The 20,047-nt window shown below is 46.9% G+C and overlaps 1 protein-coding gene across 4 annotated transcripts in view; it reads right to left on the bottom strand.

The window, feature by feature from the left end:
• Positions 1 to 3,689: 3,689 nt before the first annotated feature.
• LOC133347204 (protein enabled homolog) overlaps positions 3,690 to 20,047 on the bottom strand; it is a 28,864-nt gene continuing 12,506 nt past the window's right edge. For 3 of the 4 annotated variants that reach the window (XM_061559285.1, XM_061559286.1, XM_061559287.1), the window contains exons 4-15: positions 14,407 to 14,638; positions 13,107 to 13,254; positions 12,359 to 12,935; positions 10,880 to 10,997; positions 8,778 to 9,232; positions 8,355 to 8,476; positions 7,045 to 7,105; positions 6,289 to 6,343; positions 5,720 to 5,786; positions 5,486 to 5,558; positions 5,327 to 5,384; positions 3,690 to 5,012 (exon numbers count right to left, since the gene is read on the bottom strand). In XM_061559285.1, coding sequence (XP_061415269.1) covers positions 4,975 to 5,012; positions 5,327 to 5,384; positions 5,486 to 5,558; positions 5,720 to 5,786; positions 6,289 to 6,343; positions 7,045 to 7,105; positions 8,355 to 8,476; positions 8,778 to 9,232; positions 10,880 to 10,997; positions 12,359 to 12,935; positions 13,107 to 13,254; positions 14,407 to 14,638 — 2,004 coding nt within the window. In that variant the 3' untranslated portion in view covers positions 3,690 to 4,974. The remainder of the gene's footprint in view (positions 5,013 to 5,326; positions 5,385 to 5,485; positions 5,559 to 5,719; positions 5,787 to 6,288; positions 6,344 to 7,044; positions 7,106 to 8,354; positions 8,477 to 8,777; positions 9,233 to 10,879; positions 10,998 to 12,358; positions 12,936 to 13,106; positions 13,255 to 14,406; positions 14,639 to 20,047) is intronic. The other variant, XM_061559288.1, reaches the window with a different exon arrangement.

Raw genomic sequence — 20,047 nt, 5'->3', positions numbered from 1 at the left:
GGGCACTAACCACGCCCCCAACTTCCGCCAACTCCTCCGGCCAATCGGAAGGCCGCTTGCCATTGCGTCACCCGCTAACCCCCCCCCCCCGCTGGACGTTACGAAATGACAGCGTCACCACAGGAGGGCTGCGCGGTGACGTCAGCGTTGCGCGATGACGTCGACGTTGCGCGATGACGTCGCCCCGAGAACCGAACGCGCCGCGACGTCATCGCTCAGCAGCTTTTGCGTGCCGTCACGCCTCTGACGTCATGGCACGTGGAGCGCGGTGCGTCGTGACGTCAAACGCGCGATCATCCGTTTTTTTGTAGAGGGATGACGTCGCAGGGGGGGAGGGAGGTCACAGTTTGCGATGACGTCACTAAATACAAGCGGTCGTCTGCTGCGGGGGCAATGGAATCAGCACAAAGCGTCAGAGTCCACGTGTCGCTTTATCTGACGATCTTGATTTAAAGCTTTCGTGACTGCAGGAATCCACACTTTTTGGTTCTTTGGGTAAAGTCACGTAGGGTATAAAACACCTGATGACGGACCCTTGTGTTGCGCCCGAAACGTCGTCACTTATTTTATACCGACCGAAATAACCAAAGAGTATTCATCTCACCAGCTTAATCGAAAGACAAATTTCACTATGATCACCGTTTCATTGCTTTCATGGCTTTATTTTGGTGAATTAGAAAAGTTTTTGGTCTGGCCATGTTTGTTTGTTGTAGTACGGAGTTAGACTGATGACCTTAATCTAAGTTATCTTGTGGTTGTTGTTTGACTTGCATCCCACTGGGATTTGCGCACACATTGTGGGTGTACGGTGCTTTTCTGCAATATTTTGCTGTCTTCTCTTGGATTTTCGGTTTGCACTTAGTCTGCACATAGTCACTTTTAGATGTTTTCTTGTTCATGTTTTTTGTTTGTTGCGGTTGCACCCGATTCAAGAGCCGAATGGCTCACAGGGCTATACCTAATCAATGAACTTTAAATGAACTGGGCTGCGCTCCTGACTGTTCTCGCACGTCTAGTGGTGGCATTTCCACGTTTACGTGGCAGGGTCCAGGACATCCAACCCACGGGATGAACCACCAATCGCCGACTCTTTCCGACATCGTTCTCGTTTGGGGCAAATGTGCGCAGGCCTTTGTAAATCCACTGCTGGATGAGAGTTTCACCCCCCCCCCCCGAAGCAGTGAAGGTTATTCGACCATACTTCACCACTTGGTGCAGGTTGACTTCCGGGAGCCGTAGCCATTGCCCACCGTCAGACCCTCAAGCCCGATGACCACCTGTCTGTGCACCCATTCACTTGGTTCAATGTGTACACATCAGGAGGACTGGGGAGACAAAGGCGGCCGCGCGGGGTTGCTGGTCATACCCAGTCTCTCGTGCTGGACCTGAAGAGGCGCTCGCTAAAAGCACTTAACCCCTACCACCTACAAACACACCAAGTCTACACAGATACCCACCCCGCCGTATGTCCTCCGCATACTTTGGGGCAAGTGCCCTTAGCGAGCGCCTATACGGGGCACGAGGGGGTGTTGGTGGCCAGCACCACGCCCGGCCGCCTTTGTCTCCCTAGTGGCGATGTTTAAACATCGAACCATTTGAGGCCGAGTCGACCTAGGGGAGACGCAGGACCTGGCGTTGGCCGTGAGCGGGAATCGAACTCCTGTTTGAAGGGCAGTACGCTAACCTGCTACAACACCGCTCTCTTACATAGATCGATTCAGACCGTATTGGTCACCCCGTGCCCTTACAAATCTCAACGTTCATCCTACAAAGTCCCATCACAGGGGAGAACAAGTATAACCCGTAAAAACAAAGTTTTTCACTATAAATCCTTTATATGCGTGGCGGCTAGAGTCCTCTCGTCCTCTGGCTTGAGATGGCTGCCACCTATGGGTCAGATAATTGCATGGCACCATTAAGCAATTGGTAATTAAATATAATAATTTTGTCCTAAAAAGTGTAAAATTTTGGAAAATAATTTTCCACGAACATTGTCACGCACGACGAGTCTGTGTGGAAAATGTCAGCTCGATTGGATCACGGGAAGTGGGTTAAAAAACGACCGAAAGATTTGCACGGTCGTAAGCAAGCAAGCGCGCAAGTGAACTTAATATAAAGGATTTAAAAAAATACTTTTGTTGCCCGTATTGTAATGGCGGTACGCCGTATGGACCTGAAAACTCAATTTCCCTGTTAAAGAATACAGGCAAACCGTGTGGGTTGACAGGTTTGCATTATTATAATATACTAATTAATTGAAAAATACTTTGTTCATTCTTTTAAATGAGGGATCAAACTAATTTGAAGAATTTGACCCACTAGCCTCCCGTCATATCTAACCAATTATTCACGAATATCATCACACAGGGGACAAAATAATGGACAATTTAGAGGTCACCAAACAAACACGAGGAAGCTTGATTTATACAAAGCTGGTCTAACAGCAAACACGTCATTATAGAAAAGACAAATGAATACCATAATGCCCGACTTTTCAGGCTACAAAAACGAATTTAATTCAGTGGATAATGATGCAGTCAACTAAATCTCCCACAAACCAAGGCCTTAAAAAATATAAATTATAAAACCATAGGTCACTGCACTGACTACATGAAGTAACGAATACAAACCAATCGGACAAGTAGATGCTTTTTGCCAAAACTATTCACAGCATTGAAAGATATTAAATTAATGGTAAAAACAAATGCATTTATTGTTACTCCAGTATCTGTTGCAACCACCCATCTTAAATCCCATCATATCCCAACCACTCGCCTGAGAATCAGCCAACAAAGTGGATCGAGATCCACGGGTGGATTGCAACAGAGGTCTTGTGGATCTCAGGGCAAATAAGAACACTAAAATAAGTATACAATGCACACACATTTCAGTTTTGGAAGATGGAAAATACAAATCTCCGACTAAGAATTCATACCTTAAATAACTAATTTCTACCAATAGATGGTGCTAGTACTTTGTCAGTAGTCTAGTGGTATTTGTAGGTCACAGCATTCTGGTGGAGCTCGGGGCCTGCTGAGATCCACCAAAATGAATCGGTGCTTGGTGTATTGGCCACCGTTGCCTTGGATGCTCCAGAATATGTAAAACTGCTAATGAAAGCTGAAGGCTCAAAATGGTAATGAATTGTTTTTTTATTTATAATACATTTTACCCAGGAAGCAACTCCATGCCAACAACACCAGGGCAAGGCCTGCTGGTGGTCACTTGTTTAAATGCTGTATTAATCAGGCTCATCATTGCTTACTTTTTGAGAGCCAATGATATTTGGTTGTCTCAGAGTAACTTGGTCAAAGGTGTGCACAAAATATTCCTCCACTTGTTAATTCCTCGCAACATAAAGGTTAAGGGGTGAAGATTGGTACAGAGGTCACGCAAAGCCCCTCCACCACGACCAACATGCAAAAGTAACCTCTCAGACAACATCTTTATTAAGTTACTTTAATAAGGTAGCATGCAACTGATAACGCCACACGGTTCACTAAAAGCATGAAAGGACAGTCAGTAGAGTGAAAATTAAAAATCTGTTACCTACGTACAATACACCAAAAAAAAAACTTTATTTGCACGCAAGTTTAACTGCCAGAAACACGTGCACGAGCCTCATGTCGGCAAACTAAAAAAATAGAAACTAAACATTTCATTTGACAAATTTCCAATACCTCTGCGTGAAATTGTATTTTCCGTAAACACCTGCGGCTGCTTAAACTGCAAAAACGTCTAATTGTTATTTTTAAAAATAAAATAGTACTAACGCAATATTTTAACAAAAGCCTGCTTGTGACGGGAGTACTTTGAGTGAAGATACTCAGCTCAGAGCCCCTCATGACACACGACTCGCGCTGCCCGACAGCTGTTTTTTCTTGTAAGAAGAAACGAGTTTTGTTTCTGGTCCACACACAAAAAACAAGCGTTTAGTGGCTTCAACAACGCAAAATGTAAACATCAGTTAGAGCAGTACGTGACTTGTCTATCGTTATTAATAGTTATCTTCCTTCACAGAAACACACATGAAGCGGTGAGCTACAGCAATATTAAAGTGTTTTGGCATGTAACAAAAATTTTTTTTTTTGTTCTTTATGTTTTTTTTCCTCTCTCCATAATTTCTAACTAAAGCATGGGTTTTAGAACTTGAAGTGGTGGTTGTGATTTGTTATTGTCACGTGATTAATTTAAAAACTTATAGCGATAAAGTGTGAGTGATTTTTTTATTTACTTTTCTAGTATTAGTGAAATTTGGATCCCGTACATTTCATCAGTGGCATTGCAGCTGAGATTAACGCGCCTGCGCGGAACGTGCCATGCCTGGGCAGTGGCAGTACCCTCGTGTAAGCAGAGAGTGATGAATCGCACCGCCTGACCAGCGCTTTTGCCATCACAGGCCCTCATACCGGCACTTTAAAATCGCTCTCAACTGAATTAAAAACGACTCCGAGTGTACTTATTCAATTACTGTCCCCCCATGGAGTTTGTGATTCTTACGACAATTTAACACGCACAAGCCTACCCCAGCCCTCCCACATTGGACGAGTGACCACCAGGGTACATCTATATTATTATAACGGTATTTATTATTTCCCCAGTCAGGATCAAGGACGTTAGAGGCAGCAGCCTCATTGCAATGCCTTGTGGACCAGGCAAGGCAGGCTTGTTGAACCTGACAGACCTCATGCTTGGGCTCCGCTGCTGCGAGTTGTCCCTGGAACGCTACGGTGGAGGCGACTTTAAATCCGGCTATGCGAAGGGAGGTCAAACTAAGATATAGTCTCCTCCCGCCATGTTGTGAGCTAGCTGGCGCCACTTGCGCAGGGGACAGGCGCACGTCCCTGAAACTCCTAAAACCTTCATCTACCCAATCGTGACCTGATCACACCCAGTGGCTGCCAGCGCAACCAAAATTAACCGCCGTCACAATTTGGCACTTTTTGCTCGAATATTCGAGACTCCGCTGCCCTCTCACGACGTGCTGAGTCGGTTGAGCTCCTCTCGAATAACTGGAATAAACAGAAAAAAAACAGACACTTGTCACGAGACTATTTTTAAAAATCTACGACGCAACTGTGTTCACACGCGCTTGCGAGTAAAAACTATATTTGCAATTATAGCAACGTGGGTAAAATAAATAAGGCAGCCTAATTCACTGTGATGATCTTTCCATAAATGGTCAAAAATGTGCTGTGAAAGAACCCCTACATTTAACTGAAGTGGCAATTGCATATAATGGAGCAGTGTGCCATTGCAGTAATTAAACCCAGTGCAAAGAAAAGTGTTAATAAGGTTATATTTTCATTAAAAAGTGACATCTCACCATTAATGATCTCTTCTTTGACCTTTTGTAGTTCTTTCCTCATCTCCTCCATTATCTCCTGCAAAGGAAGCATGCAGCGTCATGCACATGGAGGGGTTCTACAAACGCCCAGACAATAGGGGCTCAAATGAGCTATGCATGACCGGCAGCAGCACTCACATGCTTGAGTCGCTCGTTTCCCGTTTCGGGTGCTGCACCATTGGAGGATCCGCCATTGGTTATAGATTTTGTCCTGTGGTGATTTGAACACAACGGGAAGTCGTTAAAGCGTACATCCGATTGGCACAGTTGGCTACGTACGGTGCGAAAGAAGTTCAACAGAATACACGCATAATGTAACACGTCAACTAAACAAAGAGGAATAACCGCAGCTGCTCATCGCATTCTACTCGCCTGGCGATCACGGGGGATTTGTTTCCAGCGACAGCGTTGCTCCTCTCCCATGTCCTCCTGCTCACATCTGTCAAGAGGAGGAAATATTTTCCGTTGTGGTAATTTATCCACCACTTAGGCAATAACAATTCAAATAATTAATAATTATTTACAGATCTGATGGATTGAGGATCTACCCAATATGTTAGTGCAGATTGGTGAAAGGGAAGCCCAAACTAGCTCGGATATCAATTGCCACTGATGTTAGAGTGGCCGGTATCAAACTCAGGTCGCCGTGTTCAAAGCATAGCGCGCCAACCAATGAACTACCGCTCCACCCCGAAAATGTTTAAACCATCTACGATCCGAGCTGCTGCATGGATTGCTGCTGACCATGGTATGCAATGGTGGGGCTGAATGGGTCTGCTACATTTAGACTGTGGTCACAGCAGGTCAGAGCACATCCCCCCCCCACCCCACCACCTCGCCAACTAAGTGCTGCGATGGCTTTCAGAAAAAAAATGACACATCCACTTAAGCAAGGGCTGGGCAGTCGACTAGCTCCGAAGGGACGTGGCTGTTAGATTTACCTGCGGTGCTCACGGGAGTGGAGCTCCTCGCTCCACCTCCAGCCTCCACCTCCTCCTGCATGGATACGCACAAGAGCACACAACAGACAACGAGGCAGTGTTTCGATTTGACTGTTGGGGTAACATGTTTCTCGCAATAAGCTAATAAAGTCATGGTGGTACATCATGGGGTGGTGTGTGGCTGGCACGAAGCCTTCCCAGCAGTATTTGTCTCTGGAGTAGTGAAGATGTTGAATGCCACTACTACACCAGGTACTCATTTTAGGCTTCGTCAGCTATGCTCCCCATCTTCATTAACCCACACTGACTGGCGTGAAGTAGGGTCAAATAATCGTCACGATTCGCACGGCGTGAGGATTATTTGTATTGACTAAAGGACTGCACAAGTACAAATTGCCCATGATGTGCATGGTCAGTATTGAACAACGGTCAGATAATCCACTCAAGCTATAGAGTCTGTTTTCAAGTTACTGAATCGAGTTTTTCAGATAACAAGTTTTTGTATGGGCAGATGGACTGCTTCTTCCTGTCGATATCAAGGTCATGATGGATGACCCGAAACATCTGGTGTGACACAAAGGGGGTTAGGCACCCATGGACAGACACACACGCACGCACGTTTTCACCCAATAACGTGCGCGCATACACCCCCTACCCTACAACTGTGCAGAGCTGTTCGGCACACATTTATTTAGCCAGCAGCCCTAAGGCTTTGCACATTCATCCGTTTAAGAGATAATGTACTCAAACACCTACCAGTTTTTCATCTTTTGGGTCAACTTTCTCAGACGAGGTCCCCGTTTCGGCAATCCTCCTCCTGCACATGCGAGCAAAAAGAGATGCTGATGGTCATACACATGGAAATACAGATCTCCACGGGCTGTCGGGCGTAACACTTTTAGGCCCCTGGATCACACGGATAAAGACAAAGCACAGTTAATTTCACGAACTTATAAACATACACCTATGTTTTGTGGGCATGTGTCCAGAGCCGTCTGACATAAGTTTGAAGCTTCATTAAATGATAAAAACGTTATATTTACATTACGGTCAAATACACTGCCAGAGCATCCACTATCACTATCACAGCACTGATCCTTACATATAAAACTCGATGGGTGCGATGTGACTCGAGTGCAATATTGAGGTACATGACCCGACCCCAACTATAAATGTTAATTTAAATCGGCGATTTTTGAGGCCACTGCTCCCCACGCCCTGCCCCTTCCCCAGACCCGAAAACACAAAGTTTCCCAGGCCTTAGGAGAGAGCAATCCCCACACTTCTCATGAAAGCAGTGTTATAGCAAGGCACCGCTTCATGTTGCGCATTACCGCGTTGCGTCATACTGATGTTCCCCACACACACACTATCAAAATTTCTCCTGCACACACACACTATCAAAATTTCTTCTGCAAGGTATCCATGCTGCAGACTGCCCCCCCACGCACTCCCCCCAAAATAATTTTGCACCCCCCCCCTCCGTTCCCCTTCAGGGGGGCAATTCCAATTGGTTGACAATTGCTGATTTAAAGTCTCATGAATGAAGCTTCAATCTCAAGTTGAATAGCCCAGGACACAGCCTAGGAAACTTGGTGGAGTGTAAGAATTCAACTCCCCCATCCCCCATTCACAGCAAATCGTCAATATTTGTTGTTTCAATTTCATTAAAAAATCGATTCGTTAATGTTTCAAATGTAGTCTTGTTTTAATAATTTATAATTTCTATCCGTCTCATTTGCCCAACTGTGTTGATTCCTTTTAGCCGGCATGTAACATTGGCATATACTTTTGCTTATAACTTGTATAAACCGTGAATAATCGATTCTTACACACGTGATTTGATGCATGTATCAAAAGTATACATTTTATGATTCCTGTAAAGCTCCTTGGAATAAGGCACTATAAAAATCTACATAAGATAGCTCATGATCATGTTGAGAATTATCTATATATGGGAGGTCACACCTATTAAAAAACGTGAAGTGATGTCAATGGGAATGAGTGTTGTCGCCTCCCCTGCCGCGTGGAGGTCACTGGACATATCAAGAGATGACAGTACACACCTGCGTGCCAGCAGGGCGCTCATCTCTTCCATGAGGCCACCTCCTACAAGCGGCACAGGCACACGGGACCCCTCCCCTCGGGACGAGCCCGGGCTGGACACGGCCACCCCACCATCTTCGGACTGACATCACCACGCACACAGAGACGCACATCTCCACTTTCGCATTCAACAGACTGCTGGAATAAATGCTCTTATGAAGGCCGGCAGGGCGCACAATGCACACACACGTATACAGGCAAGAGACTGCAAGGTGGCCAGGTGATGATAGAGCAAGGGGGTTTGTGAACCCACATGTGAGTCTTAACCACTGATAAATATGTATTGTGTCTTCTTCGTGCTGCATGAACCACGTTGTCTGCAAACAATGGCTGCCGCAGCTAGAGCGGAGAGAGTCAAAGGGACAGTGAGGAGGTCCACTCACCCGGTAAACCTTGCGAAGGCGCGCCGAGCTTAGGGCAGCAGCCAAGCCCGTCAAGCAGGGCCCGTCCTCAGCCTGTTGCTGCTGCTGCTGGGAGGCGGCTGCTGCTGCTGCTGCCGCTGTGAATCCCGGAAGGGGGGGCGGTGGCGGCGGCACAGGGGTGGCCGGGGGGCACGCAAACACAGACGAGGAGGAGCAGGGGGGTGGAGAAGGTGGCCCGGGGGAGCCGGGCGGCTGAAAGGCACCTCCGAGCAGCACGGGCGGGGGCCCCGGAGGGGGCGGTGGTGCTGGGTGGGCGGCCATGCCCACCAGGGGGGGAGGAGGTGGAGGAGGAGGAGGAGGCGGCGCAGGGGGTTGTGGGGGGCCGACTCCCGTCGGCTGAGCACCCAGTGATGATGGAAGAGGCGGAGGTGGCGGTGGAGGTGGAGGAGGAGGTGGGGCGCCGGCCGGCAGGAAAACTGAACCAAACGCACACATGGGGGGTGGAGTGCAATTGTAATGCAGCGCTTTGCAGGCAAGGCTGGTGGATCATCTAATGTTCCAAGTTTCAAGAAATTTGCAGCCTATAGTTTTATTGTACATGCATGTGTACATGTAGAGCTCCCCCCCCCCGTGTCAATCACTACAATATAAGTCTATCCATGCCAAGCTGGTTGTGGAGGTTATTACAATACCTCAGCAAGATGGTCAGTGCAGGTTGGCGAGTGCACAGATGTTGCAGTATAGTACAATACAAAAGTGGATTTTACTGCACTGCCCTCTGCGCGAAAACAAAGCCCTGCAGTTGTATTTGTAGATGCAGAATGCATAACGGACACGTTTTTTTTTATAATATTAGGTGCTAATCAATGCATCCGTGAAATTCCATCCTTACACCCAACAAACGTGCATCAAATCGTGCATATGAGAATTACTTAATAATCGTAAAGACTATATACCAACTATTTTATAATGTTACACTGTAGACTTTTGGAAAGAGCAAAACTGTACAAACAAATTAGGGAAGAAATGACACCTACAAAAATGCACAAAAAAAATCGATTCTTGAATGGAATCACAACCCCCGAATAGTGACGATTCATCCAATCGCTTGGGGAGAGTGAATCATCGGTAGCCTTACAAAAACATTACTCAATCATGAATCGCACGACCGTTTGGAGAAAGAGTCTTGAGATGATCGAGAAGTAACAGTATTTCACTTGCCAAAGAAAAGATGACGATGATCGCTATTGTAAATTACATGCGCAGAAAATGGGGAGTCGTGGCGAAATTCATTTTTCTGAAGCCGCGTGCCCACTTCATGAAACAGTTGCCCATGGAAACAGTTTCATAAGCACAAACACAACAGAAGAGCCTTTTGAAAGCGATCAGCTTTTCATCTCGCCATGGGTTAAATAGGACAGCGATAAAACAAAACAAAATAACCCAACAGAGCTGCACAAGAACATCAAGTCCCCCCTGCGGAAAGCGGTGCTTTCATGGTGCAACTCAAACATGTAAATGTGAACACAACTGCACAGGACTGCTCCCAATCACGTCACAATACCCACATTACAAGTAATACGCACATACAGCCCAAGTGCTGCATTACAACACAGCTTCAATTGTCTAATTTGCAATGAAAAAGAACCAGTTCCTTGATGCATAATTAATTTCTTTTGGGTTAGATCAGCATGGAGGCATATCACGATTTTAACCATAACCCTCCACCACCCGACAGAGGTGGTGCTATTATAATGATCTGATGTTTTCTGTGCCGTTGATGTGGACTGTGATGTGCATTTAGATTTTTCTGTTGCCCATACGTGGGGGTTTGAACATTATGCCCTTTTGAGTGTCTAGAGGAGACCCTAACACGCAGGCGTGTGGCTCAATAGAAAAAAAAATAAACCACCACGAGGACGACGATGATGATGGTAATGATGACGACAAATGCTCAAGAATCTATTCCTGCATGCACAATTCGACGCACGGATCTCGGGCAGTACGAATTGACCGCAACAAGCGAAGAAATCAATCAATGGGGACGTACCGACGAGTCACCCATCGGCACCGCACCTTGCCATGGGGGGGAAGGGGTGCTGGGGGGGGGGAGGTTGGCTTACCGAGTGACGAGGCATCCGGCTGGAAGTCGCCGGCGTCGTCAGCAGAGCCCGGGTCCTGCTCGAGCCCAACGGGCAAGTCCTCTACACCCTCGAGGCCCTCGTCCTCCTCGTCCTCGTACTGTGGACAACACGCAGAGTTTCACACGTCTCACCCTCCATCCCGTGTGCAATAACAATAACCATAATGTAGAAGCTGGATATTAGCGCACCGTATATAAACTTCTGATGCGAGTACACTTTGGATATTAGCACCACTGGCCTTGCTCCAAAGGAGTGTGCTCATGTCCAGATTGTACTGTAATAATAATAATACATCTTCTTGTATTAGGGATTCATCTTCTTGGTTCTTTCGGTAAAGTCACGTAGAAGGGAAAAAAACATAAAAAAAAATCTTATTTATTTACTTTATTATGTTTTCTTATTATTACTTTATTATTTCCCTTCTACGTGACTTTACCCAAAGAACCAAGAAGATGAATCTGGGCAGTCATGAAAGCTTTAAATCAAAATGTAACCATAATGATATTAGCGCACCGTATATAAACTTCTGATACAAGTACACTTTGGATATTAGCACCACTGGCCTTGCTTCAAAGGAGTGTGCTCATGTTCAGATTGTACTGTCGTAATAATAATACATCATTTATTCCCCAAGCTTAATTCCTCACCAATACAGGAATAGCCACGTGACTATGCACAGCATTAACGAGAGGAATACTGGATGTGGTGGTGTGCTTGGCTCAGAAATATGTTACGCGTCGCTGACCCTGAGGGACGTAAGATAAATTAAGCCCCATTATTCGTCACCATTTGCCAAATTACTTTTCCAAATGTCCTTACAAAAGAAGCCATCTTCAGCACCATTAAAGCAATGCTTTATTTGTTTTAATCGACCCACATCGAAAATAAGATTTCTGGCGTACAGACTTAAAGATAATCCAAATAAATGTAGAAGCGTACAGATCATATGTGGGGTTGACTCTGGAATGACGGCTGGGTGAATATTACAATTTTAGCAAACAAAACCAAACGGGGCTAGCACGAATAGCACCAATTACCGAGTCTGGTGCAGGACGGTAATTGCACATCACTCCAAACTGGCATTATGGAGCTTTGGCAAAGCTTTATGGAACTGTGGCAAAGCTTTAGGAGGGCACGCATGATGATAATTAGTGTTGAGTGCAGCAGGGTTGTGGTCATCCTCAGCACTACGACGCACAGCAAGTGCGCGCGCATGTATTGATAGAATCCGTGATGGGAAATGGGGGGGGTGGGGGGGGAGTCACTCAAACTCAAGTACCTCTCCACATCGCTGTCATAAGCATCTTTTACTTTTCAGCTGCCCTGCATCGATCGGATTATAACTATGATAATAACCATTGTCTCAGGCAAGGTCAATCGCCTAAATGCATACGCAGCGCGCTCACAACAACCGTGCGTTGTAATCAAAGAGGGGGGAGATGGGGCACGTGTGCTCACTGCCGCGTTCTCCTTCTGCTGGGCCTCCAGCCTCTCCTGCTCCAGCCTCTCGTGCTCCGCGTGCTCCAGGCGCTCCTTCTCCTGGCGCTCCCGCTCCTTCTCCGCCCGCTCCTGCTCCACGCGCTCCTCCTCGCGGCGCTCCCTCTCGCGGTGCTCACGCTCCAGTCGCTCCAGCAGCTCACGGTCCGCGCGCTCCATCTCCTGACGCTCGCGCTCCTGCTTCTCCCTCTCCTGCCTCTCGCTCTCGAGCCGTTCCCGGTCCTGCCGCTCCCTCTCCAGGCGCTCCAGACGCTCCAGGTCCTGGCGCTCCCTCTCCAGGCGCTCCCTCTCCTGCCGCTCCAGACGCTCGCGGTCCTGCCGATCCCGTTCTATGCGATCCAGCCGCTCGCGGTCCTGTCTCTCCCTCTCCACGCGCTCTCTTTCCAGGCGCTCCAGCCTCTCCCGGTCCTGTCGTTCCCTCTCGAGACGCTCGCACTCCAGGAGCTCCTGTCTCTCCTGCTCCTGCCTCTCGCGCTCCTGCTCCAGCTCCTTCTGACGTTGCCGCTCCGCCACCTGCAGCTGCCGCTCCTGCATTTGCCTGCGAAGGCCGTGGACGAATAATAACGGTGCCAACAACTCCGTAAAGCCGAGTCGGGAAACGGTACTCAAAATGTCATGGGCCTGATAAACATAGTAACCTCATGCAGAAACAACTGATACAAACCCCGAATCTTATATTATTATATTGAGATACGAACAGGACTCTCACCTCCTCTGCATCTCCAGCTCCAGTGGAAGGGGTCCATTTGGGTGCTGCGGGTGCTGGGACTGCTGTGGGTGCGGTGGGTGCTGGGGATGGGGCGGATGTGATGGCTGATGCTGCGTGCGGGAATTCTGTCGCTGGAGCATGGGTCCAGCTGCAAGTCGCACGCACGCAAGTGCACGCAAGTTTACGCAAGTGTACGCAAGCACAGCGACCAGGAGTGTAAACACACGGCCAAAAAACGCACATCATCGGCAAGAGCTGCAGGTGGCAATGGGTGGCGAGTTGTTAATGGTGTGTTAAGCGACACAAATTCCCTGCGAACACAAGTAGGGCAAATGGGAATATGACCACCGTGACAGGTTTGAGCACACACAAGCCTTTTGAACGCTTTTCAAATAAAGTTGAAAGTATTTTATGCATTGGCTCTTCCACCCACCCGTCTGTCTATAACACTTCAATAAAAGTTGTGTTACGATTAGGAACTCATCCTAGACAAAAGATAAATTGATCAAAGGGTTACCCAAAACTTGAAACAAAACCAGCGGTAAAAAGGATTTACCTTAGCATTTGCACCATAACGTCCCAAGGGAGTGCTTCCCCCCTAACTCCTTTCACCATGACGTAATCGAATGTCAAGTGAATCTCAGGGTGTCCCGCAGTGTGCCATTATCTCGTTGTTAAAGCAAATCAAACATCTTGCGAACACAAGCAAGTTTTGACGACGGCAAGTAAAATATATTAAACACCCATCTAATATATCACCACAGATTTGAAGTAGGCACAGCACCCATTAAGGGAAGGATAGTGAAAGGGGTAGTAACAAGTGGCGTGCCTCAACTTGTCGATACGTCAACCCTTAGCGGTTCAGCACAAGCTGTCGTCAGGGACACTTGCGATATCTGGTCAATGCGCGTGTTGGTCTTGCGTGTGCGCAAGTCACGTGTGCGCGTTTCTTCGCGTTGCGAGATCGTCACGAAAGCACGCTGGGTGTGCGGGTGCGCCAAATGCCACATGCACGTCAGTCACGCGTAACCGCCGCTCCTACACACACGCGTGTGCGTGTCGCGCAGAATAATTACCGTGCAAAACGATATCGCGTGAACTAAGACGGTCAACTGCATCGTGCACTTTCATTCTTTAGAAAGGATGTTTACGTTTAGTTTGTTGTCCTTACCCCGGACCTCCGATTTGCACGGATGGCTCCGTACGGTGCGAAAGAAGTTCAACATAGATACATACAGGTTATCTGTGCGTGCGTGCGTGCGTGCGCGTACGCTGGTCGTGCGTGCGTGCGTGCGCGTACGCTGGTCGTGCGTGCGTGGCGGGACGTGGGTGTCCCCTCCGCGGCCGTCCTCACCAGGCTCCTGGGCATTCAGCACGTCCAGGGCGTGCATCATGGCGCTGGCAAACACGTGCGCGTCCTCCTTGCTGCCGAAGTTCAGGCCATAGACCTGGCGCGCGTCGCGCCACTGGTGGAAAGTGGGCGTCGCCTGGTTGTACTTGAGGCCGCGGATTATTGCGCAGTTTATCACCACCTGCGTGCCGCGATCGCACATTCGCGAAGAGGTTCATTAGCGGAGGGGAGGGGAACGAAAAACACAGGTAAAATCGAACGCAAGGCCGTAGTGACTATTTACACGCGAATGCAGCAGTTCATAGCCACCAGACAACTGGTGGTTGACAATCGGTATATTTGGTTGTCAGATCCGTTCCACCATCATGGAAGCAACCTCTGTGGTGTCTGGGTTCGCACACTTGGAAGCACTTCTGCAGGGCTGCACATTTACGTACCTTCTGCCTCCAACCTCGATTGCACTCCTCAATCTGGTTATGAGTCAGGTCTCAAAAAATATATCTCTTCCATGAGGCAGTTTTAAATTAACGATACTAATTTGTTTTTGATATAGCGCCCTCTATGCTGGGGCGTCTCAAAGCACTTTACATCTCATCTCAAACGTCTGGAAGGAGATCTCTAGCGGCAGCTGTCCCTGTGGGCACAACGTGATACAGCTCCTAGCCTAAAAATGGGCATTAGTCTGTCATCAGGGGGTGGCGATTGCTGTGTGTTATCCCAATTGCGGAATTTGCGAGTAATGTTAGAATTTACCATACTTGGACCCTGACCATAGCACAATGGCTTACTCTTTCAAAATACTTCACAGGATCTTTAACATCCAATGTGAAGCAGACAGGGCATAGTATTTCTTAGAAATAAATCCTTAGTATTAATCAGGGCGGCTGCAGATGCGAACCGTTAACCTCTATCACTCGCCTTTTGCCCGTCCAAGGACGGGTGTATTGCAGTAAATCTAAAATTTGCAAGCGAAAAGCAGACCGCGACGTGATATTCATTGCAATAATGCGTGTGCAATTTGTAAAAGCGCGGTGACACAGACTTATTTCATTTTAAGGTTATAGTCCCTTGTTCATCAGGACGTCCTTTTTACTTTGAGGTCTCAACAGCGTTACGGAGATCGCGTGACGCGAGGGTTCTGCCTCCTCCCCCCTCCTCCTGATGCCGACGAGGGGGGAGGAGACGCCTCGGCCACCCATGTGGAGTGACGTCAGCCGATAATTATTATGAATGGGGGGGGGGGCGTGTCCATTTGGAGAACGTCACCTTATAATGATTATTAATGAGGGGGCTGTTTGATGTGGAGTGACGTCACCTGCTCATGATTATTAATGACGGGGGGGGGGGTGTCCATTTGGAGGACGTTATCTGCTCATGATTATTAATGAGGGGGGGCTGTTCGATGTGGAGTGACGTCACTTGCACATTTATTATTAGAGGGGGGGGGAGTACTAAATATTGATTGACGTCCCCCGCTCATGATTATTAATGAGGAGGGGTGGGGGGGGTCCATTTGAAGGACGTCACCTGCTCATGAATATTAATGAGTGGGGCTGGTCGATGTGGAGTGACGTCACGAGCGTTAAGGACAGACATTCATGGGTGATTATAGTCGGTATAAACGGCAATCGTGCTACCACTGGGTCGTGTCACCACCCCAAATAACCATGAAGCTCATGGCAAGAGAGCGTCTGGTCCATGGTTTCATGCCCTACGATCAATATTTGAGCGTATAATTACGCATGCTGTATAGGATGATTGTACGGTGCGCGCATTGGAGTGGTTCCTTGTGGAAAACCATACTGCAAATGCGGCAATCACATGGCTCACACGCTTAAACCTGGACGTATAATATACGCACTTGACCTACGCTAACGACGATAAATTATTACAAATTTTATTATTGTTTGTGCTAAATGGGACAACTCTTCAAATCCATCCACCATGCAACAGTTTAAAATAATCAGCTCATTTATCTTTTAAAATATTTTTGATTATACAAATAATGTAAAAAGAAAAGATTGTGTACTTTCCGTACATGTTATTAATGTTATAATTTTGAAACAAGGGGGAAAAACACTGTGGGGGGTGAAAAAATGCACGTGAAATATTGATACAGTTTCACCAGAGTAATGCAGAGCCACACTTAAGAAGAGATACGGCGAATGCACCCGCGCGTGATTTGTGAGCGAGCCGAGAACGTGACGTAAACCCACAGAGAAACTGGACATGGCATGGTCATAAAAGCATGCTCTTTCCAGTGCGACGCAGTGATAACTTCCAGGTTATAAATTTTAACAACTCAGACCTTACCCCAAGCCACACAGTAAATTATAAATACAAAGTGCTATGGTTGATATTTGTTAATTAGCAAATTGTTTGTACAAATGCTTATTTCATTATGAAAACAAATTAATAAAAACCAAATCCCGGGAAGGAATGTTTGAGGGAAATAAATATCGCGACCAATAAATATTCATAACCAAGCTCTTCTTCACAGTTACCATCGGCAGTACTCCCAAACTGTGCCCCCCCTCCCCCCCTCAGTGATTCAGGAAGGGCTTTCCACACAAAGCAACTATGCTGTTCTATACTGGGACTTTTAGAATGAACAGAGCAAGTTGGTGATTTGAAAAACCATCCCCTCACACCGAGGAAATGAATAGACTTGTATTAATCATGTACAGCCAGTGCTCGAACTGAAACAAAACCATCAACTCGGCAACTAACCCATCCAGCCCGGCTTTTCACAAGCGGCACCCCCTGGGTGAGTGCATACATATATGTAATTCAGCTTGCTGAAAGACTTGTTTCTTTTTTAAATTGCAGAAACATTGTGTTTCATCGGCTTTTTTAGTAAGCGCAGCAGTGGCAAAAATCCAAGACCCTCCACCGCTTGAAGAGAGCAGGGATGATATCGGCAACGGCTGTAGAAATGAAAGGCAGGGGGCCAAGTGGGGATTGTGAGACGGTGGGGGCAGGCGCTGCCACTCCGAGCACCACGCAAAAGGCAGCACGGCCATGCAAATGTTTGAGGTGATAATTGATGATTTTCCCCATTCGAGTCGGGTCGCCCCTGTTAGGAGGCGCGTCTGTTTCTCGGTGAGCCCAGTTTTCAAAGCTAAGCCAGCAGTTTCAAACGCCCACAGCAAGTCACTTCATGGGGCCTGCAGTGAATGATATATATTTAAAGAGGAAATTATAAGGTGCCGAAATACAGATGTCTGTGCAAAAGTGAAATGCTTAAATATTTGCAAAAACCTACGAATGTAACTTTGCCAAACTGCCTGTTAAACAGACCGTGGGTGTCCACTGCGGTTGTTTAGTTTTCTATTGTTTTTGTTGTTGTCCTTTTTATCCAGACAAAACCAGCCACATGAGATGAACGAGGGCAGTTCGCAGATGGAATCAATTTAGTTTAAGCTACTTGTAAAGAGGAAAAAGTAAGACAAAGAGGGGGAAAAGAATAGGGGTTTTTGGATCCAATAAAAAAATGAAATCCGTGCTGCATTCCCCCAAGGTTGGATTTAAGAGACGCAGCACCGAGTGGGAAACAGGAGCCACTCGGAGACACACACACCTAGCACTGCAACATACTTCTGAGATTTAAATATTGAACAAAATAAATCACAGTGAGCGCAACAACAGCACTTTGCTCAAGGGTCCAACTACGCCGTTTCAAATCATGTGACATATGCCGTTTGACTAAATCTACAGCCCTTTGTCAATTCACTGCTGGATAAAGGCCTCTCTATGCCATGTCATTTATAGCGGTTGTTTGACCATATTTCACCACACTGGTCAGTACAAGTTGGTGGAAGGGCGACACCAATTCAGATATCACTGGCCACTGAGCCCCGGCGGCTGGGATCGGACTCTGTCCAGGTCACAGTTGAGAGCGCAGTGCGTCAACCATTGCACCAAGGTCTCAACCCTAAACAGCGTAGGATATTTAGATTTACACAGATATGAAGGGCTGCTCCTTTCACTATTTAAAACATATATGCAATGCATCGTGCCTCACAGCTTTTACACGCCACTGTTCTACGAGCCAGTCCTCCGATCAACCACCTTGTTCCACTGAACAGAGCGACATGCGAGGCAGATGTTCTAAGATAATTAAATAAACCCCACACACCGCTGGGGAATAATACGTGGGATGATGAAGAGCGACGGACTCGGCACACCGAGCGGTAGGACGTATTTTAGGCTTTTTCACACAACAGAGGCGGTCACTGTACGACGCTTGTATTCCCACAGTGAGCGCAGGGTCAACACAGTCGCCATGACCACCAAATTTTGCACAAATTCAATGTGAGCAACCATAGGGACAAGCCCCATTTTGAAGCACTTTAATAAATAACTGCTTTTAAAAACCCATAACAGTTCACGTTCCAAAAACCACGTCCGTCCTCGTTCTTTCCAGACTGGATCCCTTGGGCATAACAGGAGAGCTTGCATGCACTGTGCTGCCTGCACAGTAATCGAGTTCCTCCATTGCTAAAACCCTCAAGCTGATCTCCTACACGCAAGTGTATAACAAACACACACAAGAAAATAAAACCCCTCTTCTTGCATTGCCAGGCCCCCCCCCCACATCCCCACACCAACCCCCACTACAACATAAGCTTTGCCCGCGTGCCACACTCATCCAAACACCTATGTTCCACTCTCTCCTGGGACCACCCCAGTTCCTTCACTCAAGGTCTGCAATGACCCAGAGGGCCCCCTGCTAAATCCCAGCCCTTCCTGCTCAAGAGTTTTCCAGATCATACAAACACCGTCTGACGAGTTCGTCATCATTTGCAGAAATTATTTATTGTCACCCTTAGGCAACACTCCCAAACTGCACCCGTCCCCCCCAACTCCTCTGTGATCAGGAGGGGCTTTCCACACAAAGCCCCCTACGCATAAGCCAGCAGTAGGTGATGACGACTATAATGAAAATTGTGAAACTGGAAAACTTGACTTAATGTTCTGCTGCTGTCTAAAGTGATACGTTGACAATTTTGACCCTTGGGATCTGAAACTAGGCTGCGTGCTTCATACGCATAAAATAGTGATGTCATTTGGCATACAAAAGTGTGTTTTTTCTGTCTAGAAAACATCTTTTCCGTATTTTATTTCTCCACATTTCTCAACTCAAAAATTTGATAGAAGCTAAGGCCTTTGTAGTCCAAGTCAAAGTTTAGCCGAGTCCGTTAGGTTTTGACACGTCTCTCTTGTGAAATAGATTATTATGTTATCGGGTTCTTATCTGGAAAAATTATGACACCGACTCATTGGGTCAAAGGTAGGACTGGAGTATCATCATGGGACTACATCTCTGACAGGGGTAGGACTGTAACAGGGATGTGTGTGTGTCTTTGGCTTGGTTATGAAGGCTGTCTGTAAAAAGGCTCTCGTCTTCATGGAGTCTAATCTGTGCATGTTAAGACAGCCTTTCGTTCACTGACATGGACATTTTTCGATTTAAAGCTTTTGTGACTGCAGGGATTCATCTTCTTGGTTCTTTCGGTAAAGTCACGTAGAAGGGAAATAATAAAATAATAAAAATAAAACATTATTAAATAATTCTCACGACGTTTCG

Source organism: Lethenteron reissneri, chromosome 25 (assembly GCF_015708825.2).
Source record: "Lethenteron reissneri isolate LAM-NWPU_2019-01 chromosome 25, ASM1570882v1, whole genome shotgun sequence".
NCBI classification, from domain to species: domain Eukaryota; kingdom Metazoa; phylum Chordata; class Hyperoartia; order Petromyzontiformes; family Petromyzontidae; genus Lethenteron; species Lethenteron reissneri.
This window is presented reverse-complemented; position numbering and strand designations above follow the sequence as displayed.